Source organism: Somniosus microcephalus, unplaced genomic scaffold (assembly GCF_052327205.1).
Source record: "Somniosus microcephalus isolate GS21.2 unplaced genomic scaffold, FLI_Smic_1.0 unresolved_chr4, whole genome shotgun sequence".
Classification (NCBI taxonomy): Eukaryota; Metazoa; Chordata; class Chondrichthyes; order Squaliformes; family Somniosidae; genus Somniosus; species Somniosus microcephalus.
In genome coordinates, this window is record NW_028225182.1 from 35,147,864 (window position 1) to 35,172,875 (window position 25,012).

At 49.2% G+C, this 25,012-nt stretch overlaps 1 protein-coding gene across 1 annotated transcript in view; it reads left to right on the forward strand.

Moving 5' to 3' along the window:
- The window catches only part of LOC147090509 (protein phosphatase inhibitor 2-like), a 79,419-nt gene that overhangs the window by 7,005 nt on the left and 47,402 nt on the right, over positions 1–25,012 (forward strand). The window contains exon 2 of the mRNA XM_085977035.1: positions 20,499–20,606. Within this exon, the coding sequence (XP_085833161.1) occupies positions 20,499–20,606 (108 nt within the window). The remainder of the gene's footprint in view (positions 1–20,498; positions 20,607–25,012) is intronic.

Here is a 25,012-nt window from a genome sequence, read left to right on the forward strand (position 1 = left end):
GTGAGGTGATACCTCAGCACAGGAAACTTTCTGGTCTGAAAGGCTCAGTACGTAACCTTGTGCTGCACTTACACACTAACCTTCCTTCTCTTTCAACACCAGCGCCAATTCAGGAGAACATATCGTACACACTTGAGGGAAGTACAGCACGTGTTAGATACAGAGTAAAGCTCCCTCTACACTGTCCCATCAAACACTCCCAGGGCAGGTACAGCACGGGTTAGATACAGAGTAAAGCTCCCTCTACACTGCCCCATCAAACACTCCCAGGGCAGATACAGCACAGGGTTAGATACAGAGTAAAGCTCCCTCTACACTGTCCCATCAAACACTCCCAGGGCAGGTACAGCACGGGTTAGATACAGAGTAAAGCTCCCTCTACACTGCCCCATCAAACACGTCCAGGGCAGGTACAGCACGGGTTAAATACAGAGTAAAGCTCCCTCTACACTGTCCCCATCAAACACTCCTGGGGCAGGTACAGCACGGGTTAGATACAGAGTAAAGCTCCCTCTACACTGTCCCATCAAACACTCCCAGGGCAGGTACAGCACGGGTTAGATACAGAGTAAAGCTCCCTCTACACTGTCCAATCAAACACTTCCAGGGCACGTCGCGCATGGGTTAGATACAGAGTAAATCTCCCGCTACACTGTCCAATCAAACACTCCCAGGGCAGCCACAGCACGGGATAGATACAGAGTAAAGCTCCCTCTACACTGTCCCAACAAACACTCCCGGGGCAGGTACAGCATGGGTTAGACACAGAGTAAAATCTCATTGAAACTTATAAAATTCTAACAGGACTAGACAGATTAGATGCAGGAAGAATGTTCCCGATGACGGGGGAATCCAGAACCAGAGGTCACAGTCTAAGGATAAGGGGTAAGTCATTCACGACAGAGATGAGGAGGAATTTCTTCACCCAGAGAGTGGTGAACCTGTGGAATTCTCTACCACAGAAGGCAGTTGGGGCCAATTCATTAAATATATTCAAGACAGAGTTAGATATATTTCTTAATGCTAAAGGGATCAAGGGATATGGGGAGAAAGCAGGGACAGGGTACTGGATTTGGATGATCAGCCATGATCTCACTGATTGGCAGAGCAGGCTCAAGGGGCCTAATGGCTTACTCCTGCTCCTATCTTCTATGTTTCTATGTTTCACCCTCTACACTGTCCCATCAAACACTCCCAGGGCAGGTACAGCACGGGTTAGATACAGAGTAAAGCTCCCTCTACACTGTCCCATCAAACACTCCCAGGGCAGGTACAGTTCGGGTTAGATACAGAGTAAAGCTCCCTCTACACTGTCCCATCAAACACTCCGATGGCAGGGACATCCCAAGTTAGATACAGGCTAAAGTTTGCTCTGCGCTGTCCCATCAAAGAGTACATATCAGGCACAGCATGGGTTAGATACTAGTAAGTCACCTGATCCAGATGGAATGCATCCTAGGTTATTGAAAGAAATAAAAAGTAGAAATAGCAGAGGCATTGTTCACAATCTTTCAATCCTCATTGGATACAGAATATGTGCCGAAGGACTCGAGGGTTGCTAATGTTATAGCACTATTCAAGGAAGAGCAGACTTTTAAACCAGCAAACTACAGGCCAGTCAGCCTAACATCAGTCGTGGGGAAGTTATTGGAAACCATTATCAGGGACAAAATAAGCTTTCATTTGGAAAAGCATAGGTTAATCAGGGAGAGCCAGCATGGATTTGTTTTAATGCAAATCGTGTCTGACTAACGTGATTGAATTCTTTGATGAGGTAACAGAGAAGGTTGTTCAAGGTAGTGCAGTAGATGTTGTATGTATGGACTTAAGGAAGGCATTCGATGGAGTGCCGCACAGGAGGCTTATTAAGAAGATGGAAGCCCAAGGAATTGGTGATATCGATAGGGAATTGGCTCAGTGACGGGAAGCAATGGGTGGTGGTGGATGGATTTTTTCAGACTGGAAGGTGGTTTACAGTGGCGTTCCCCAAGGGTCAGTTTTGGCTGCATTACTCTTGGCAATTTGGGTGTAGGGAGCAGCATTATAAAGTTTGTAGATGATACGAAACTTGGCAACGTAGTAAATAGTGATGAGGATAGTTTTAGACTTCAGGATGACCTAGACAGGATGGTGAAATGGGCAGAAGCATGGCAGATGGAGTTCAATGCGGCGAAGTGTGAAGTGATGCACTTTGGAAGGACTAATATGGAAAGACAGTATAATATAAATGCCACGATTTTGAAAAGTGTAGATGAGCAGAGAGACCTTGGTGTCCATATACACAAATCCTTAAAGGTGGCAGGGCACGTTGATAAGGTGGTTAAAAAAGCCTATGGGTTACTTGGGTTTATGAATAAGATAGAATATAAAAGCAAAGAGATCACGCTAGAACTTTATAAATCACTGGTTAGGCCACAGCTGGAGTACTGCAGACAATTCTGGGCACCACACTTCAGGAGGGATGTAAAGGCCTTGGAAAGAGTACAGAGGAGGTTTAGCAGGATGTTACCCGGGATGAGGGACTTCAGTTACGAGGAGAGTTTGGAAACGTTAGGACTCTTCTCCTTGGAACAGAGAAGGTTAAGAGGTGACCCAATAAAGGTTTGCAAGATGATGAGAGGTTTTGATAGAGTAGAGAGAGAAAATGAGGAGAGGCAATATAAAATAATTCATAGAATCACAGAATAGTACAGCATAGAAGGAGACCATTCGGCCCATCGAGTCTGCGCCGGCTCTCTCGAAGAGCAATCCAGTTAGTCCCACTCGCCCCCTCTTTTCCCATGTCCCTGCAATTTTTTCTCCAAGTATTTATCCAACTCCCTTTTGAAGGCTACTATTGAATCTGTATCCACCGCCCTATCGGGCAGCGCGTTCTAAATCCTAACCACTCACTGCGTAAAAAAGTTTTTCCTCATGTCGCCTCTGGTTCTTTTGCCAACGACCTTAAATCTGTGCCCTCTGGTTAGCGACCCTTCAGCCATTGGAAACAGTTTCTCTCTATCTACTCTATCTAAACCCTTCATGATTTTAAAAAGCTCTATCAAATCTCCTCTTAGCCTTAGCTGCTCCAAGGAGAACGACCCCAGCTTCTCCAGTCTATCCACGTAACTGTATTCCCTCATCCCTGGAACCATTCTAGTAAATCTCTTCTATACCCTCTCCAAAGCCTTCACGTCCTTCCTATAGTGTGGTGCCCAGAATTGGACACAATATTCCAGCTGGGGCCGAACTAGTGTTCTAGACCGGTTTAGCATCACCTCCTGGCTTTTGTACTCTGTGTCTGTATTTATAAAACCCAGGATCCCTTATGCTTTATTAACAGCTTTGTTAACCTGTCCTGCCACCTTCGTGTGTCTAATTCTGTTAGATTTAGGAGATGGTTCTGTGATAGTAGATTGGCGGTTAGGATCAGATCAGCCATGATCTTATTGAATGGCGAAGCAGGCTCGAGGGGCCGATTGGCCTACTCCTGCTCCTATTTCTTATGTTCTTATGTAAGAATTTGTGCATAAGTGCCCCCAGGACTCTCTGTTTTTGCAAACCCTTTAAAATGGTACCATTTAGCTGTCTCTCCTCATACTGCCTACCAAAATGTATCACCTCACACTTTTCTGCATTGAATTTCACCTGCCATGTGTCTGTCCATTTCACCAGTCTGTCTATGTCCCCTTGAAGTCTATCACTATCTTCCTCGCTGTTTACTACACTTCCAAGTTTTGTGTCATCTGCAAATTTTGAAATTGTGCCCTGTACACCCAAGTCCAAGTCATTAATGTATATCAAAAAGAGCAGTGGTCCTAATACTGAACCCTGGGGAGCCCCACTCTATACCTCCCTCCAGTCCGAAAAACAGCCATTCACCACAACTCTGTTTTCTATCCATTAGCCAATGTTGTATCCGTGCTGCTACTGCCCCTTTTATCCCATGGGCTTCAATTTTGCTAACAAGCCTAGTGTGTGGTACTTTATCAAACCCCTTTTGAAAGTCCATATACACAACATCAACCGCACTGACCTCATCCACCCTCTGTTACCTCATCAAAAAACTCAATCAATTTAGTCAAACACGATTGGCCTTTAACAAATCCGTGCTGGCTCTCCTTTATTAGTCCATGCTTGTCCAAGTGCCTGTTAATTTTCTCCTGGTTTATTGTTTCTAAAATCTTCCCCAACACCGACGTTAAACTGTAATTGCCAGGTTTATCCTGCTCCCCTTTTTTGAACAAGGGAGTAACATTTGCAACCCTCCAGTCCTTTGGCACTCCCCCTGTACCTAAGGAGGATTGGAAGGTTGTGACCAGTTCCTCTGCAATTTCTACCCTTACTTCCCTCAGCAACCTAGGATGCGTCCCATCTGGACCAGGTGACTTATCCACCCTCCTCTTTATCTATTTTTATCTCCTCCAGTATTCTCGTTTACCATAGCTTTGGCAATTCCACTCTTGTACTCTCTCTTTGTCCCGCTTATTTCCTTTTCCACTTCTCCTCTATACTTTTCATATTCAGCCTGATTTTTCCAGTATTACAGGAAACTTTGTGTTATCCGGAGGCTAAATGTCCGGCAAGCTCGAGCCACCGGCAAAAATCAGGAGCCGTTTTGTTCGGTTTTTTTTCTTCTCGTGGCTTTTTTTTCCAACAGTCAGGCTCTGCAAAGTCTCTCTGAAGCTGTTGCTAAGTGACAGAGACGCTTCCAAGGTACGGCCGACTGTTTAGAAGCTGTTGCTAAGCAACAGTGTTTGTTGCCAGATACGGAGCTGAAAAGCTCCGTATGCTTCAACATTAACGTTGGTTTGTCCGGCAGTTTTGAGGGAACGGCAACAGTTCAGTCCCGTCGGTGCCGGATAGCACAAAATTTCCTTACCGAGCTGACATCTGTCGTGCTTTTTCCGCTTCATCCTACACGCCAACTCCTTCGTTTTCCAGGGAGCTTGGGCTCCGGCTTTGGTTAGAACATAAGAACATAAGAAATAGGAGCAGGAGTAGGCCAATCGGCCCCTCGAGCCTGCTCCGCCATTCAATAAGATCATGGCTGATCTGATCCTAACTGCCAATCCACTATCACAGAACCATCTCCTGAATCTAACAGAATTAGACACACGAAATAGGAGCAGGAAAAGGCTACACGGCCCCTGGGCCCGCTCCGCTACCCACAGGGCCATGTCCGATCCGAACCTAGACTCATGTCCAAATTCCTGCCCGCTCCCCGTAACCCTTAATTCCCCTTACTCCTAGGAAACTGTCTATTTCTGTTCTAAATTTATGTAATGATGTAGCTTCTACAGCTTTTTGGGGCAGCATATTCCATGGACCTACCACCCTCTGAGTGAAGTAATTCCTCCTCATCTCAGTTTTGAAAGAGCAGCCCCTTATTCTAAGACTATGCCCCCTAGTTCTAGTTTCACCCATCATCGGGAACATCCTCCCCGCATCCACCCGATCCAACCCCTTCACAATCTTATATGTTTCAATAAGATCGCCTCTCATTCTTCTGAAATCCAATGAGTAGAGTCCCAATCTACTCAACCTCTCCTCATATGTCCATCCCCTCACCCCCGGGATTAACCGAGTGAACCTTCTTTGTACTGACTCGAGAGCAAGTATGTCTTTTCTTAAGTATGGACACCAAAACTGTATGCAGTATTCCAGGTGCGGTCTCACCAATACCTTGTACAACTGAAGCAATACCTCCCTATTTTTATATTCTATCCCCCTAGCAATGAAAGCCAACATTCCATTGGCCTTCTTAATCACTTGCTGCACCTGCATACTAACCTTTTGAGTTTCGTGCACCAGGACCCCCAGATCCCTTTGTACTTCAGTACTTTCCAGTTTCTTGCCATTAAGATAATAGCTTGCTCTACGATTTTTCCTGCCAAAGTGCATAACCTCACACTTTCCAGTATTGCATTCCATCTGCCAAATCTCTGCCCACTTACTTAGCCTGTATATGTCCCCTTGCAGGTTTTTTATGTCCTCCTCACTCACTACTTTCCCTCCCATCTTAGTATCATCTGCAAACTTTGATATGTTACACTTGGTCCCCTCCTCCAAATCGTTAATATAGATTGTAAAGAGTTGGGGACCCAGCACCGACCCCTGCGGAACACCAATAGTTACTGATTGCCAGTCTGAGAATGAACCATTTATCCCAACTCTCTGCCTTCTGTTAGATAGCCAATCCTCTATCCATGCCAGAATATTACCCCCAATCCCGTTATTTTTTATCTTAAGCAATAATCTTTTGTGTGGCACCTTGTCAAATGCCTTTTGGAAGTCTAAATACACTACGTCCACTGGTTCCCCTTTATCCACCCTATATGTTACTTCCTCAAAGAACTCCAGCAAATTTGTCAAACATGACTTCCCCTTAATAAAACCATGCTGACTTTGTCCTATTAAATGATGATTATCCAAATGTCCTGTTACTGTCTCCTTAATAATGGACTCCAAAATTTTACCTACCACAGATGTTAGGCTAACCGGTCTATAGTTTCCAGCCTTCTGTCTACTGCCCTTTTTAAATAAGGGTGTTACATTAGCAGTTTTCCAGTCTGCCGGGACAATTGCCGAGTCCAGGGAGTTTTGGAAAATTATTACCAATGCATCCACAATCCCTACCGCCACTTCCCTCAAGACCCTAGGATGTAAGCCATCAGGTCCAGGTGATTTATCCGCCTTGAGTCCCATTATTTTACCGAGTACCACTTCCTTAGTGATTTTGATTGTGTTTAGCTCCTCCCCCCCATAGCCCCCTGTTTGTCCAGTGTTGGGATATTCTTAGTGTCTTCTACTGTAAAGACTGATACAAAATATTCATTCAGTGTTTTTGCCATCTCCATATTTCCCACCATTAATTTCCCGGTCTCATCCTCTAAGGGACCAACATTTACTTTAGCCACCCTTTTTCTTTTTATATAACTATAAAAACTCTTACTATCTGTTTTTATATTTTTTGCTAATTTACTTTCATAATCTATCTTCCCTTTCTTAATGAATCTTTTTGTTATTTTTTGCTGTCTTTTAAAGTTTTCCCAATCCTCTATCCTCCCACTAGATTTGGCTACCTTATAGGCCCTTGTTTTTAGTCAAATACTATCCTTAATTTCTTTACTTAGCCACGGATGGCTGTCTTTTCTTTTACACCCTTTTCTTCTCAGTGGAATATATATTTTTTGGAAGTTGTAAAATAACTCCTTAAATGTACACCACTGATCATGTATCGTCTTACCCTTTAATCTATTTTCCCAATCCACTCTACTCAATTCCGCTCTCATACCTTCATAGTCTCCTTTATTCAAGCTTAGCACGCTTGTTTGAGATCCAACCTTCTCACCCTCTAATTGAATATGGAATTCAACCATGTTATGGTCACTCATTCCAAGGGGATCCTTTACTAGGACATTTTTAATTAATCCTGTCTCGTTACACAGGACCAGATCTAAGGTTGCTTGCCCCCTGGTCGGTTCAGTTACATACTGCTCAAGAAACCCATCCCTAATACACTCAATGAACTCATCCTCAAGGCAGCCCTGCCCAATTTGATTTGTCCAATTAATATGATAGTTAAAATCCCCCATAATTATAGATGTTCCCTTATTACAAGCCTCAACTATTTCCTGATTGATACTCCGTCCAACATAGTTGCAACTGTTCGGAGGCCTATAGACTATGCCCACTAGTGTTTTTTTCCCCTTATTATTCCTTACCTCCACCCAAACTGTTTCATTATCCTGATCTTTTGACCCAATATCATTTCTCTGTATTACAGTGATTCCTTCCGTTATTAACATAGCCACCCCACCTCCCCTTCCTTCCTGCCTGTCCTTCCTGATCGTTAAATAACCTGGTATGTTTAATTCCCAGGCATTGTCACCCTGCAGCCATGTTTCTATAATGGCCACAAGATCATACCCATATGTAGTTATTTGTGCCATTAACTCGTCTATTTTGTTACGAATGCTACGTGCATTCAGATAGAGAGCTTTCAAAAATGTTTTGTGACACTTAGTTCCTGCTTTTGCCCTTTTTATTACTTTACCTTTTACTCCATACCTTCTGCCCCTTCCTGACACGCTCTGGTTTTTAATTTCCCCACTGCTACCTAAGTCTATGACCTTCTCTGTTGTCATTTTTATTATTTGCTCTCTAGGAACCTCCCCCCCACTAGTTAGTTTAAAGCCCTCTCTACAGCCCTAGTTATATGATCCGCCAGGACTCTAGTCCCAGCACTGGCCAAGTGAAGCCCGTCCCAACGGAACAGCTCCCTCCTGCCTCAGTACTGGTGCCAGTGTCCCAGGAAGCAAAACCCATTTCTCCCACACCAGTCTTTGAGCCATGCATTTAACTCTTTAATTTTATTTGTCCTAGCCAAATTCGCTCGTGGCTCAGGTAATAATCCAGAGATTATTACCCTTGAGGTTCTGTTGTTTAATTTGACCCCTAGCTGCTCATACTCCTTTAACAGAACCGGCTTCCTAGTCCTATCTACGTCGTTTGTACCAACATGGACCATGACAACTGGATCCACCCCCTCCCACTGCAAGTTTCTTTCCAGCCCAGAGGAGATGTCCTTAACCCTGGCAACACAGCCTTCGGGACTCTCGCTCTCGGCTGCAGAGAACTCTATCTATCCCCCTAATAATATTATCCCCTACCACTACAACATTTCTATTTACTCCCCGCTCTTGAATGGCCCCCCGTTCCACGGTGCTGTGGCCAGGTTGCTCATCCTCCCTGCAGTCCCTGCTCCTGTCCCCACAGGGAGTAAGAACCTCGAACCTGTTGGACAAGAGCAAGGGCTGCGGATCCTCCAGCTCTACCTCCTGGATCCCCGTACCTGCCTCACTCGTAGTCACACCGTCCTGTCCCTGACCATGGGCTACATCTGAATTAATTAACTTCATAGGTGTGACCACCTCCTGATACACAGAGTCCAGGTACTTCTCCCCCTCCCTGATGTGTCGCAGTGTCTGAAGCTCAGACTCCAGCTCATCAACATGGAGCTGGAGTTCCTGTAGCAGCAGACACTTGTCACAGACGTAATCACCGTGAGCCTCAATGGGGTTCACCGGCTCCCACATCTCGCAACAGTAACACATCACCTGCTCCATTCTATGTAATTAATTAATTTTTTTTGTTAGTTATGGACACCCTCTGCCCGATTATAGATGCTAGTATCCCCTTTAATTAATTGAATTTAATTTAAATCAATCCCTCTAATTACACCAGTTAAATGGTTTACCAACAGTCACCCTGCACCAGAAAGGCCTTATTAACTACAACCCACAGAGTTAAAGTTTGAAAAGAGCACCTAACACCCCACTTACCCTAACTCACACACTTACCCAAACTCAGAGCACTCTCTGCTGACTCGCACTCAGTGCTTGCTCGCACTAGCCTGGTCTTTTTATACTCCCTTTCCCCCTTGTAGGAATGTACCTAGACTGTACCCGAACCATCTCCTCTTTAAAGGCTGCCCATTGCTCCATTACGTTTCTGCCTGCCCGCCTCTGACTCCAATTTACCCGGGCCAGATCCCTCCTCAATTAGGTGAAATTAGCCCTCCTCCAGTTAAGTATTTCTATTGTAGATTGCTCCTTGTTCTTCTCCATAAGTAATCTAAACCTTACGATACGATGATCGCTGTGGTACCAATTTAAAGGGGGGGGTAGGGGTGCAAGAACAGGGAGACCTGGGGGTTTGCGTACACAAACCTGTGAAGGTGGCGGGACAAGTTGATTCCAAGGGGAGAAAATTGCAGGTCTATGGGGAAAGAGCAAGAGGGGAGTGGGACTAATTGGAGAGCTCTTTCAAAGAGCCGGCACAGGCATGACGGGCTGAATGGCCTCCTTCTGTGGTGTGAGAGCCTATGGGGGTGAAATTGGGCTCTGTAGGCCCCATTTTTTTAGTTGCTAATCCGCCTCCTAACACTCGAAAATGGCGCAGGAGATTGCCAATGGGAAGTGCGCCAGACGCCATCTTAGTAAAGGGGTTTGCGCGCATGCACCTACCGATCTGGGCAGCAGGCAGACTATGACGTCAGTCAGTGCGTAACGCTGACTTTGGCACCAGCGCCGCCATTTTTGATCGCCACGCTCCAGCGTACGCCCTCTCTTAACCTCGCACAGCTGAACACGCATTCAACGGCATGAAGGACTCCCCTCCGCCCCCCCCCACCAGTGATACTTAAAGGGAATGGAGTATAAAAGCAGGGAAGTCCTGTTATAACTGTACAGGGCGTTGGTGAGACCACACCTGGGGTACTGCGTACAGTTTTGGTCTCCTTATTTAAGGAAGGATATACTTGCATTGGAGGCAGTTCAGAGAAGGTTCATGAGGCTGATTCCTGAGATGAAGGGGTTGTCTTATGAAGAAAGGTTGAGCAGGTTGGTCCTATACTCATTGGAGTTTAGAAGAATGAGAGGGGATCTTATTGAAACATACAAGATTCTGAAGGGGCTCGACAGGGTAGATGCTGAGAGGATGTTTCCCCTCGTGGGGCAATCTAGAACTAGGGGGCATAATTTCAGAATAAGGGAGCACCCTTTTAAATCGGCAATGAGGAGGAATTTCTTCTCTCAGAGGGTGGTGAATCTTTGGAATTCTCTTCCCCAGAGAGCGGTGGAGGCGGAGTCAGTGAATATATTTAAGGTGGAGATAGACAGATTTTTGAAAGGTAAGGGAGTCGAGGGTTATGGGGAGCGGGCAGGGAAGTGGAGTTGAGGCCAAGATCAGATCAGCCATGATATCGGTATGATTAGTAAACATTTTTATATAACTATAATATGTGAAATTGTATGTTAAAAACCTAAAAGTCTGTATAAAATGGCGAATGGCTGAGAGCAAAGCAGGATGGGAAATCATGCCAACCTGAATGAAACTTGCTCTGTTTTGAATTACTGAAGTAATGGAATGGAATGCTAAGTTTATGGAGACTGTCAGGAACGTGGTATTCGGTAATGTGATGGAAAAGAGATAAGAATTAGAGAAGAGAGGTAGGAATTGAAGGCACTCCTCAGTGATACCACTGTAAAATGGACAGATTGTTTAGATAGCATGTTGGGCAATGGTCTTTGAAAAGAGAACATCTAAAGATAAAGGGCACTTTTATATGCACAAAGCGAGACCTAGTGGGATCAACAAGGTCATAAAACACGTACCAGGTGTCAGATAGCTGATTGCAGTCACGTAGGCAAAGGAAGGGAAAGTGTATAAAGATACAGATATTGAACACTGAAGACAGCGCGAACCAAGTAATCAGAGTTGAAGGAGCTTCAGTCAACAGAGCACAGCAAGAAACCCAAACCCGCGACCTCTTCCACCTAGAAGGACAAAGGCAGCAGACGCATGGGAACACCACCACCTCCAAGTTCCCCTCCAAGTCACACACCCATCCTGACTTGGAAATATATCGGCCGTTCCTTCATCGTCGCTGGGTCAAAATGCTGGAACTCCCTCCCTAACAGCACTGTGGGAGTACCATCACCACACGGACTGCAGCGGTTCAAGAAGGCGGCTCACCACCACCTTCTCAAGGGCAACTAGGGATGGGCAATAAATGCTGGCATTGCCAGCGATGCCCTGATCCTGTAAACGAATAAAAAAAACACCATCGACGTCCTCAAGCAATGCTTCCGCTGCCTGGCCCGCTCTGGAGGAGCCCTGCAGCAATCAGCTGAGCGGGTCTCAAGATTTGTGGTGGTATGCTGCACGCTGCACAACCTGGCCATTACGAGGGAACAGCCCTTGGCACCAACTATCAGGCAAGAAGCTGAGAACCTGGAGCACAAGGAAGAGGAGGAAGTGGAGGAGGAGAAAGTGCAACAGGAAGTGGAGGAACAGGAAGAAGAAGGGAGGCTACAACGTTGACAGCCCTTTTCTTCCCAGGCTCTACGTGATCAAATAATTCAGAGCGATACCAGTAACCTCAACCACACCTCCCCATTCACCAACAGTCCCACGCTCCTTACATAGAAGATAGGAGCAGGAGTAGGCCATTCGGCCCCTCGAGCCTGTTCCGCCATTTAATGAGATCATGGCTGATCATCCAAATTCAGTACCCTGTCCCTGCTTTCTCCCCATATCCCTTGATCCCTTTAGCCTTAAGAAATATATCCAACTCCTTCTTGAATATATTTAATGAATTGGCCTCTACTGCCTTCTGTGGTAGAGAATTCCACAGGTTCACCACTCTCTGGGTGAAGAAATTCCTCCTCATCTCAGTCCTAAATGGCTTACCCCTTATCCTTCGACTGTGACCCCTGGTTCTGGACTCCCCCGCCATCGGGAACATCCTTCCTGCATCTAGTCTGTCTAGTCCTGTTAGAATTTTATAAGTTTCAATGAGATCCCCTCTCATTCTTCTAAACTCTAGCGAATATAAGCCCAATCGACCCAATCACTCCTCATACGTCATTCCTGCCATCCCAGGTATCAGTCTGGTGAATCTTCGCTGCACTCCTTCCATGGCAAGAACATCCTTCCTCAGATAAGGTGACCAAAGCTGCACACAATACAGTGTGGTCTCACCAAGGTCCTGTACAACTGCAGCAAGACATCCTTGCTCCTGTACTCGAATCCTCTCACTATGAAGGCCAACATACCATTTGCCTTTTTAACCGCCTGCTGCACCTGCATGCTTACCTTCAGTGACAGGTCTCGTTGCACTTCCCCTTTTCCCAATCTATTGCCGTTCAGATAATAATCTGCCTTCCTGTTTCTGCCACTGAAGTGGATAACCTCGCATTTATCCACATTATACTGCATTTGCCATGTATCTGCCCAATCACCCAACCTGTCCAAATCATACTGGAGTTTCTCTGCATCCTCCTCACAGCACACATGCCCACCCAGCTTTGTGTCATCTGCAAACTTGGAGATATTACATCTAGTTCCCTCGTCTAGATCATTAATATATATTGTGAATAGCTGGGGTCCTAGCACCGATCCCTGCGGTACCCTACTAGTCACTGCCTGCCACTCGGAAAAGGACCCGTTTATTCCAACTCTTTGCTTCCTGTCTGCCAACGAGTTCTCTATCCAAGACAGTACCTTACCCCCAATCCCGTGTGCTTTAACTTTGCACGCTAATCTCCTATGCGGGACCTTATCGAAAGCCTTCTGAAAGTCCAAATACACCACATCCACTGGTTCTCCCTTACCTATTCTACCAGTTACATCCTCAAAAAATTCCAGTAGATTAGTCAAGCATTATTTACCTTTTGTAAATCCATGTTGACTTTGTCCGATCCTGTCACTGTTTACCAAGTGCTCTGCTATTACATCTTTTATAATGGACTCTTCTAGCATTTTCCCCACTACCGATGTCAGGCATACCAATCTATAATTCCCCGTTTTCTCTCTACCACCTTTTTTAAATAGTGGGGTAACATTAGCTATCCTCCAATCCATGGGAACTGTTCCAGAGTCTATAGAATTTTGGAAGATGACCAGCAATGCATCTACTATTTCTGGGGCCACTTACCTTTCCTCTATCACTGACCATCACATTGCCCTCTTTCCGACAACACAAAAGTAAAAGCTAACGAAAAATGCACGTTCCAATCCAAATTTATAAATTAAATCATGACATAATGCATACAAAAAATAAACGAATCACCCTTAGTGCCTCTTCCGTGTGCCTTTGCCTCTCCTAGTGCTCCTACGAGGCGCTACCCCAGTGGCTGCAGCATGGGTGGTGGAAGGCTGCTGACCTTCAATTGAGGAGACTGCAGACGGCCTTGGAGGGCGACCTCAAGCAGCTCTGGGCCGAGAAGGCCCGGCTTCAGGGTGCACCATCTCGGCACGGGCTGCAGCAGTCTGGGCTGGCTGGCTGGCTGGCAACAGCAAGGGCACTGGTGGAATGGCAGGGGTGGGAGCAGCAATGCTGTCATCCTAAGAGAGGACAGCGGGTTTGTACTCCACGGAGACACTGCCACTCTCCCGGGGCGGCGCCTCAGAAATCCAAGTACTCTGTTGGAGAACAGATTGATGGACAGTTGTGAAGCCCTGGAGGCCTCTTTGAACAGTGGTATCCAGAGCCATGATGGCGGCAGTCTGCGCTTCCACTGCAGCACTCAGACCTTTGATGGAAGCTGTTTGTGGAAGCTGAGACATCGGCTATCAGACGCTGCATCGTGCTGGGTTCCACAGATGTGCTGATGGAGTTGACCGCCCGTTCCATGTTGTTGGAAAGGGTGGGCTCCAAACTCTGCACAAAGCCCTGTGCCAAGTTGGAGCTGGACTCCTCCATGCTCCTTGACATGGAACACAGGCTTTCTGCTGGCTTTCCAGAGCACCAAGCATTTGGTTGTATAAACCCATCAGCCATCTTCTGTAGCCTGGGCCATCGAAGTCCTCATCTGACTCCTCTGTAGCAGAGCTAGTGTGTGACCTTGCATTCCGGCGAGCTGGCACCTGCGCTACATAATAACACAGCGTGTGCCACTGGGTATAACGCTCCTGTATCTTCTATCTATATATATATAATTGCTCTTCTGTCTGTCTGTCTGTCCTCTATACACTCAAAAGTTATAGAGCGTACCTACACGTGTGTTACATCAAAAGAAAGCTTACGATTCCGGAACGGTCATAAAAGTGTATTTACTTTTCGGTGAGACAAAAATTGTTCAGACAGTATACAAAAAACGTTCAAAAAACAGACAACTCCGCTCATTAGCGTTGAGTGACGTGATGGTTGACCAATCCTACAGTTGAGTGACCCGATGGTTGACCAATCGGTGCGTCACGGGGGGCGTTTCATTGCGTGTGTGGACGGGCCTAATCCTTCTGAGCTGAGGTGAGTGGCGGCCATCTTGATTCCTAACTATTGATTTATTTTTCCCACTTTGTGTGTGTGTGGAGGGGATTTTGGGAGCGAGTTGAGGTGGGGAAGGGTTTCCCTGGCAACCGGGCCCGGGCCTCTCTCATAGCCTGTAGCCCCTCAGGAGGGCGGGGGTGGGGGGAAAAAGGTTTTCCCCGGCAACTGGGCCCGGGCCTCTCTCACAGCCTGTGGCCGCTCAGGAGGGCGGAGGGGGGGGGGAGGGTTACCCTGGCAACCGGGCCTCTCTCTCAGCCTGTAGCCGCTCAAGAGGGCGCAGGCAGGGGAGGGAGGAGGGTTAGCCCGGCAACTGGGCCCGGGCCTCTCTCACATTGTGTAGCCGCTCAGGAGGGCAGGGGAGGAGGGTTACCCCGGCAACCGTGCCCGGGCCCCTCTCTCAGCCTGTAGCCGCTCAGGAGGGGGGAGGGAAGAGGGTTACCCCGGCAACCAGGCCCGGGCCTCTCTCAAATTCTGCGGCGCCGGCTGCCCGCCTCCAAGCTCTCTCTTCCCCGCATGGCCCGAAAGCCCGGGGGACTTCCCCGCATGGCCCGAAAGCCCGGGGGAGAGGGAAGCGCGCAGGTGAGCGGCGGTGTCTCACTCTCCCCCCCCCCAGTCTCTCTCTCTCTCTTCCCAGCGTGGCCTGAAAGCCCGGGGGAGAGGGAAGCGCGCAGGTGAGCGGCGGCATCTCACTCTCCCCCCCCAGTCTCTCTCTCTCTCTCTCTCCCCCCCAGTCTCTCTCTCTCTCTCTTCTCCCCCAGTCTCTCTCTCTCTTCTCCCCCAGTCTCTCTCTCTCTCTTCCCCCCAGTCTCTCTCTCTCTCTCCCCCCAGTCTCTCTCTCTTCTCCCCCAGTCTCTCTCTCTCTCTCCCCCCAGTCTCTCTCTCTCTCTCCCCCCCAGTCTCTCTCTCTCCCCCCAGTCTCTCTCTCTCTCTCTTCTCCCCCAGTCTCTCTCTCTCTTCTCCCCCAGTCTCTCTCTCTCTCTTCCCCCCAGTCTCTCTCTCTCTCCCCCCAGTCTCTCTCTCTCTCCCCCCAGTCTCTCTCTCTCTCTCTCTCTCCCCCCAGTCTCTCTCTCTCTCTCCCCCCCAGTCTCTCTCTCTCTCTCCCCCCCCAGTCTCTCTCTCTCTCTCCCCCCAGTCTCTCTCTCTCTTCTCCCCCAGTCTCTCTCTCTCTCACCCCCCAGTCTCTCTCTCTCTTCTCCCCCCAGTCTCTCTCTCTCTTCTCCCTCAGTCTCTCTCTCTCTCTCCCCCCAGTCTCTCTCTCTCTTCTCCCCCAGTCTCTCTCTCTCTCTCCCCCCAGTCTCTCTCTCTCTCTCCCCCCAGTCTCTCTCTCTCTCTCCCCCCAGTCTCTCTCTCTCTCTCCCCCCAGGCTCTCTCTCTCTCCCCCCAGTCTCTCTCTCTCTCTCCCCCCAGTCTCTCTCTCTCTCTCTCCCCCCAGTCTCTCTCTCTCTCTCCCCCCAGTCTCTCTCTCTCTCCCCCCAGTCTCTCTCTCTCTTCTCCCTCAGTCTTTCTCTCTCTCTCCCCCCAGTCTCTCTCTTTCTCTCCCCCCAGTCTCTCTCTCTCTCTCCCCCCAGTCTCTCTCTCTCTCTCCCCCCAGTCTCTCTCTCTCTCTCCCCCCAGTCTCTCTCTCTCTTCTCCCTCAGTCTCTCTCTCTCTCTCCCCCCAGTCTCTCTCTCTCTCTCTCCCCCCAGTCTCTCTCTCTCTCTCCCCCCAGTCTCTCTCTCTCTTCTCCCCCAGTCTCTCTCTCTCTCTCCCCCCAGTCTCTCTCTCTCTCTCCCCCCAGTCTCTCTCTCTCTCTCCCCCCAGTCTCTCTCTCTCTCTCTCCCCCCAGTCTCTCTCTCTCCCCCCAGTCTCTCTCTCTCTTCTCCCCCAGTCTCTCTCTCTCTCTCCCCCCAGTCTCTCTCTCTCTCTCCCCCCAGTCTCTCTCTCTCTCTCCCCCAGTCTCTCTCTCTCTCTTCCCCAGTCTCTCTCTCTCTCTCTCTCCCCAGTCTCTCTCTCTCTCTCCCCCCAGTCTCTCTCTCTCTCTCCCCCCAGTCTCTCTCTCTCTCTCTCCCCCCAGTCTCTCTCTCTCTCTCCCCCCAGTCTCTCTCTCTCTCTCCCCCCAGTCTCTCTCTCTCTCTCCCCCAGTCTCTCTCTCTCTCTCTTCTCCCCCAGTCTCTCTCTCTCTCTCTTCTCCCCCAGTCTCTCTCTCTCTCTCTCCCCCCAGTCTCTCTCTCTCTTCTCCCCCAGTCTCTCTCTCTCTCTCCCCCCAGTCTCTCTCTCTCTCTCCCCCCAGTCTCTCTCTCTCTCTTCTCCCCCAGTCTCTCTCTCTCTCTCTCCCCCCAGTCTCTCTCTCTCTCTCCCCCCAGTCTCTCTCTCTCTCTCCCTCCAGTCTCTCTCTCTCTCTCTCTCTCCCCCCAGTCTCTCTCTCTCTCTCCCCCAAGTCTCTCTCTCTCTCTCCCCCAGTCTCTCTCTCTCTCTCCCCCCAATCTCTCTCTCTCTCTCCCCCCAGTCTCTCTCTCTCTCCCCCCAGTCTCTCTCTCTCTCTTCTCCCCCCAGTCTCTCTCTCTCTCTCTCTCCCCCCGTCTCTCTCTCCCCCCCAGTCTCTCTCTCTCCCCCCAGTCTCTCTCTCTCTCTCTCCCCGTCTCTCTCTCCCCCCAGTCTCTCTCTCTCCCCCCAGTCTCTCTCTCTTCTCCCCCAGTCTCTCTCTCTCCCCCCAGTCTCTCTCTCTCTCTCTCTCCCCCGTCTCTCTCTCCCACCCAGTCTCTCTCTCTCCCCCCAGTCTCTCTCTCTCTCTTCCCCCCGTCTCTCTCTCTCTCTCCCCCAGTCTCTCTCTCTCTCTCCCCCCAGTCTCTCTCTCTCTCTTCTCCCCCAGTCTCTCTCTCTCTCCCCCCAGTCTCTCTCTCTCTCTTCTCCCCCAGTCTCTCTCTCTTCCCCCCAGTCTCTCTCTCTCCCCCCAGTCTCTCTCTCTCTCTTCTCCCCCAGTCTCTCTCTCTTCCCCCCAGTCTCTCTCTCTCTCTTCTCCCTCAGTCTCTCTCTCTCCCCCCAGTCTCTCTCTCTCTCTCCCCCAGTCTCTCTCTCTCTCTCCCCCCAGTCTCTCTCTCTCTCTCCCCCCAGTCTCTCTCTCTCTCTCCCCCCAGTCTCTCTCTCTCTCTCCCCCCAGTCTCTCTCTCTCTCTCCCCCCAGTCTCTCTCTCTCTCTCCCCCCAGTCTCTCTCTCTCTCTCCCCCCAGTCTCTCTCTCTCTCTCCCCCCAGTCTCTCTCTCTCTCTCTCCCCCCAGTCTCTCTCTCTCTCTCCCCCCAGTCTCTCTCTCTTCTCCCCAGTCTCTCTCTCTCTTCTCCCCCCAGTCTCTCTCTCTCTCTCTCTCCCCCAGTCTCTCTCTCTCTCTTCTCCCCAGTCTCTCTCTCTCTTCTCCCCCCAGTCTCTCTCTCTCTTCCCCCCAGTCTCTCTCTGCCCCCATCTCTCTCTCCCCCAGTCACTCTCTCCCCCCCCAGTCTCTCTCTCCCCCCCAGTCTCTCTCTCTCTCTTCTCCCCCCAGTCTCTCTCTCTCCCCCCGTCTCTCTCTCTCTCTCTCTCCCCCAGTCTCTCTCTCCCTCTCTCTCCTTCCACCTCTCTCTCTCCTTCCCCCCTCTCTCTCCTTCCCCCTCTCCCTCTCTCTCCTTCCCCCTCTCTCTCTCTCCTTCCCCCTCTCTCTATCTCCTTCCCCCTCTCTCTCTCTCTCCTTCCCACACAGACAGACAGACACACAAACTCATTTATATATATAAAAATTATTTGTACTTTTTTCATAACAACATGCCCTCAAAAAACCCTCGGCACCGCCGGGCACTCCAGCTAGTATATTATATAATGGTACATATAATAACATACATATATATTGTACAATAACACTGTATGTTACTAGGTATAATGCTCCTGTATGTGAGATATGATGTCAGTTTGTCTAAGTGGGTAGCACCCTCTGCCTCTTGATTAGAAGTTCATAGGTTCAAGCCCCACTCCAAGAGACTTGAGCCCATAATCCAGGCCGACGCTCCCAGTGCAGTACTGAGGGAGCACTGCACTGTCGGAGGTGCCGTCTTTTGGGTGAGGCATTAAACCGAGGCCCCGTCTGCCCTCTCAGGTGGACGTAGACCATCCCACGGCCACTACTGAAAGAAGAGCAGTGGGAGTTCTCCCCAGTGTCCTGGCCAACATTCCCCCCTCTGTCAAAAAACAGATTAACCGCTTGTCCATCTCGTTGCTGCTTGCGGGAGCTTGCTGTCCACAAGAGAGCTGCCCCGTTTGCCTACGGGACAATAGCAAGTGCACCTCGAAAGTATATCGTTAGCTGTGGATCACATTTGGGACGTGAATCCGAGATCTTTATTACCTAAGGGCAGAGATCTTGGGTACCAGTTGGCAGACCAAAAGCCTCAGGAGCCCCGAGTGGTTGCTGGGGTATGGTTGAGTTTAAACAATTTCAGGCGGCTGTTGATGACTCTGCCATCCCCATTTACAACATTTAATCTCTCCTGCCTCCTCCCCTGGCATGGAATGTTCCTTCAGTTCCTTCCTCCCCTCCCTCTCCCCCTCCCCCTTTCCCTGTCTCTGCATCTGCTTAAAACCTGTTACAGGAAACTCTTTGGTATCCGGCACCGATGGGTCCGGGATGGTGCCGGTTGATTAAAAATTCCGGATGACAGAGAGGGTTATCTACCGAGGCTATTTTTAACAAACAAGAATTTAAAAATCAAGAAATGTGCAGTATACAGTAATTGGGTACTCCTGGCAGCGCGGGAGAGTCAGACTCCTGTTATTGAGGTGTTCGGACTTCTGACAGCGCCAAGAGGCCGAGTAGTGGCAGTTTGGAGAACTACCCCCACTGACTAACTCGGCCACCGCGGGAGACTCGGACTCGGCAACATTTCCGGTTATTGAGGTGTTGTTTTCGGAGTATGAATTGTGCCGGTTTAATAGAGAATTCCGATGCTGTTTAAACAAGAGTTTCCTGTTACATCTCTAACCTTTTCCAGTTCTGGTGAAGGGTCCCAGACCTGAAACGTTAACTCTGTTTCTCTCTCCACGGATGCTGCCTGGCCTGCTGAGAGCTTCCAGCATTTTCTGGTGTTATTTTTTAAGTTTAAACATTGCTGGGAAAGTCCTACGACTCGACCAGTTTGAAGCACGCGACCTGTCAGCAGCTTTCCTTTTGTCAGACAGCAGGCGTAGTTGTCGTGAGCCACACCCAGTGTCAGCCGTGGCTCAGTGGGCTGCACTCTTATCTCTGAGTCAGAAGGTTGTGGGGTTCGAGTTCCCACTCCAGAGACTTGAGCACAAAAATCTAGGCTGACGTCCCAGTGCAGTGCTGAGGGAGTGCCGCACTGTCGGACGTGCCGTCTTTCGGATGAGACGTTAAACCGAGGCACCGCCTGCCCTCTCAGGTGGATGTAAAAGATCCCACGGCCACTATTTCGAAAAAGAGCAGGGGGAGTTCTCCCCGGTATCCTGTGGACAATATTTATCCCTCAATCAACATCACTAAAAACAGATTATCTGGTCATTATCACATTGCTGTTTGTGGGAGCTTGCCGTGCGCAAATTGGCTGCTGCCTTTCCTACATTACAACAGTGAGTACTTCAGCGCTTTGGGACGTCCTGAGGTCGTGAAAGGTGCTGTAGAAATGCAAGTCTTTTATACGCTGACACTCCATTTTTTTTCTCCCAGTCAAAAGAAATCACAGTCCTGGGATGAGATGAATATAATAGCCACCTATAAGCCACTGGGAAAGGACTACGGCCATATGACTATCAACGAGTCTAAAACTCCTTACAGGTAATGCTGGCTACCGAGTGCTCGCCTCTTGTACCAAACCTTGGTTAGACCGCACTTGGAGCATTGGGCACAGTTCTGGTCTCCATATTTACAGAAAGCATATAGAGGCACTGGAGAAGGTGCAAAAAAGGTTTACAAGGATGATACCAGAACTGAGAGGATACAACTATCAGGAAAGAGTGAACAGGCGGGGGCTCTTTTCTCTAGAAAAGAGAAGACTAAGGAGGTGACCTGATAGAGGTCTTTAAGATAATGAAAGGGTTTGATAGGGTAGGCGTAGAGAAGATGTTTCCACTTGTGGGGAAGTCCACAATTATGGGCCATCGATATAAGATAGTCACTAATAAATCCAATAGGGAATTCAGGAGGAACTTCTTTACCCAGAGAGTGGGGAGAATGTGGAACTCGCTACCACAGGGAGTGGTTGAGGCGAACAGCACAGATACATTTAAGGGGAAGCTACCATGAGGGAGAAAGGAATAGAAGGGTATGGTGATAGGGCGAGATGAAGAGGGGTGGGAGGAGGCTCGTGTGGAGCATAAACCATTTGGGCCGAATGGACAAGTTGGGCCAAGTGGCCTGTGACGTAATAAAGACTCACTACGCACTTGGTTGTACATAAAGCAAGACTTTAATCAACTTGTAACAAAACATGGAGGTCTAGTTAGTAGTCACTAGCTTCCTGTTTCCAGACTGTCTCTGGCCAAGCTGGGCCCATGCCCTAGTATTTATACTCCTCGGGCGGCGCCCTCAGCTGGCCATTCAGTAGTACTTCCTTGTAGAAGTTGCGATTCATGACATTCTTCCTCCCTAAAAGGTTTGGAAGTCCAGTCTTCCTTTAATGGACTAGGCGAACCAAAAATAGCCGTAGTCGTTTAGCTTTCTGCTTGTGACCGGAAGGCACATCTCCCCGGACCGTGTCCTGGTCCCTGGGTCACTTGGCCCGTACCGGTAAGTCGGTAGAGTCCGCGTCATCTTGATCGTCCTGTGGAGGCCTGGGAATATCATGACTCCGGGTGTCATGAGGTGTGACATTAGTGGATGTGGAGAGAAGAGACCTGATAGAGTGTAACACGTCGGGGAGCACAGTTTCCCACTGCTGGTCTGGTAGGTTGCGTGACCTCAGTGCCAGACGGACAGCGTTCCAGATGATGGCATTGTATCGTTCAACCTGTCCACTGCCGATTGGGTGATATGGTGTCGTCTTACTCGAGGCGATTCCCCGTTGGGAGAGATAACTTTTAAGTTCACTCGACATAAAGGAGGGACCCCGATCCGTGTGGATAAAATTGGCCGTCCCGCAAAGGGAAAAGACCTGATCGAGGCATTTAATTACCGTAGAGGTAAGCATATTAGGACAGGGGGAGGCAAAGAGAAAGCGTGAATACTCATCTACCATCGTAAGTAGGTAGGTGTTCCGCGTCGATGAAGGCAATGGCCCTTTAAAGTCTATGCTGAGCCTCTGCATAGGCTGCATTGCATGTATGAGTAAGCCATCTGATAGGCAGAAGAATTGTGGTTTCAGTTCTGCACAAATCCTACAGGAGGAGCATGTTTTCTTTACGTCCTCCGTTGAGAATGGTAGATTTTTGGAGCGCAGAAAGTGCAACATACGGGTAACGCCAGGATGGCATAAGTCCATATGCAGATCCGCCAGAGTCGACGTTGACATTGAAGAGCAAAATGCCCGTGTGAAGGTATCTGGGGCCACATTCTGTTTGCCGGGTCGGTAACGGATAGTATATCCAAAGGCAGCCAGCTCCATCCTCCAGAGTTGAATGTTATTATTTTTAATTTTTGTGCACTTCCGGTTATCCAACATGAAGGCCACGGCGCGCTGGTCAGTTATGAGCGTGAAATGACGCCGAGCAAGAAAATGACCCCATTGGCGTACAGCCTCGATGATGGCTGTAGCCTCCTTCTTGACGGGGGGGTAATGGAACTCGCTACCCTGTAAAGTTCTGGATAGGAATGCCATAGGCCGACCACCTTGATTCAAGGTAGCCAAGATCGCCACCTCCGATGCATCGCATTCGACCACAAAAGGAAGGTTTTCGTCAATGGAGCGAAGCGTGGCTTTCTCCAGCTGTCGTTTGAGGAGGTTGAAGGCAGAAATAGCCATTGCTTCTAATGGAAAAGACTTCGCATGAAGCAGGGGCTGTATTTTATCGGAGAAGCGAGGTATCCACTTTGCGTAATAAGCAAACATGCCAAGTGCCCGACGAAGAGAACCGAGATTTGTAGGGGGAGGGAGCTCCTGAAGTGGACGAAGTTGCTCTGGGTCCGGTTTAATAACACCGTTGCCCACCCAGTAGCCGAGAATGTTCACTGGTGGCACCGATTTCACCGATTTGGATTCGTTTAACGTTAAGTGGCGACGACGGAGAACGTCAAAAAATCTCTGAAGATTGGCATCATGCTCCTTTTGATCATGGCCGGCAATAGTGATATTGTCTAAATACGGAAAGGTATCCGTCAAGTTCTCTTGCCAGACTAGGCCATCCATTGCCCGTTGGAAGACGGCCACCCCATTGGTGACCCCAACTGGAAGGTGACAAAACTGATAAAGCCGACCATTGGCCTCAAAGGCCGTATACTTTTTGTCAGAGTCTTTCAGCGGTACCTGATGGTATGCGCTCTTTAAATCAAAGGTTGAAAATACCTTGTATTTGGCAAGGTTGTTGACCATGTCATCTATGCGTGGTAGCGGGTAGGGATCCAGATCGGTATATTGATTAATAGTCTGCGAATAATCAATACACAGACGTTTCTTATGTTGTTTTAAAGGGTTTTTCACAATGACGACTTGAGCCCGCCAGGGAGATGAACACGGCTCGATAATACCGTCAGCTAAAAGGCGAGAGATTTCTGCCTCGATAAATGCTCGGTCGTCTTGGCTAAAGCGCCGCGATTTGGTGGCTATGGGTTTACAGCGGGGGGAGAGATTGGCAAACAGGGAGGGCTCACCGAGTAAGGCCGCCGAGAGCGCACAAAACGGCACCTTAGAAATGGTAAGCTCCGGCTTCGACCCTCCAAACTCAAAAGTGAGTCTTTTGTGCTGCTTCTGGAAGTCCTGTCCCAGAAGCACATCGCTGCATAAGTTTTCGAGTACTCCGAGCCGGGTGGAGGGATACGTGCGACCAGAGGTTGACAAGACAGAAGCCAGAAGAATTGGTGGTCAGAGTCGTCAGAGCCATTGCAATCACCCTGTCCGAGGGATAAATGCACAGTTTTAACCTGCTGACAGCCCGCTTACTGATGAAGCTGTCAGAGCTGCAGGAGTCGATTAGTGCGCTTAGAGTGTGCTCATTTACTGAAACCTTCGTGGCTGCATGGGACAAACTTTGGGGAAAAACAGCTGTGATGGGAGGAGGGGCAATTTTTCCTTCGGCAGCTCAATTCAATTCAATTCAATTTTATTTGCCATGTGTAACCAGTACAAGTACAATTACAGTGGAATGCTTACTCCCCGTTGGGACACATCAGCTATTACAGCGCCGTGTTCAGAAAGTCAATACAGTGGCTTCCAGTGGCAGTGGGAGCACGATGTCCCTCAGTCGCTCCGTCCTCCTCGTCACCGCGGCCTCCTCCTCACTGTTGCCGGCTCCACGTGTGGTGGCCTGCTTCTCCCGCTCACGATCCGACCTGTGGCCGCCATGCCCGGCGCCCCTCCTCCCAGTCGGACTGCGAGCTTCCCGCCATGGAGCTGCCGGCCAACGTGCTGCAGCGGGTCGTCGTGGCTGCTGCTGCTGCTCGTAGCCTTAGCAGTGGTTCTTGGGGGAGGAGCAGCTCCATAGATAGCAGCTGTGAAGCTAACAGGAGCTCTCGACCGGTATACTTTAGAGGAGCGGCCTTTCATGTTAACAGAGGCCCGTGACTGGCATACCTTGGAAAAGTGTCCTTTCTTGCTGCAATGATTGCAGGTCGCATTACGAGCCGGGCAAAACTTTCTGTAATGGAACCTACCTCCACAAAAGAAACACTTTCTTCCTGATTGCCAGGATGCTGCTAGGGCGGGGTCGTCATCAGCAAAGGCCTCTAGGGTAGGGTCGTCGCCAGTTAGAGTAGAGTCATCATCAGCGGGGGCATCCGCCCGAGACCTATCGAAAGACTTATTAAGGGTGATAGCCGCCGCCCGTGCACGTGGTGGGAGATAAGTGTCTGCATTCTTCTTGGCCAAGTCCAGGGAACACGCCTGGCCATAAGCAGCCCGTAAATTGAGGGTTTTATTTTCCAGCAGGCGCTGACGTATAAAAGGGGACGCAATCCCATTGATAAAGGAATCGCGGATCAGTTCCTCTTGATACTGTTCAGCTGTAACCGCTTCAAGGTTACAATCTTTGCTGAGCCTGCGAAGTTTCTGGAGGAATTCATCGAGTGATTCCCTAGGCTGCTGCCGAGTTGTG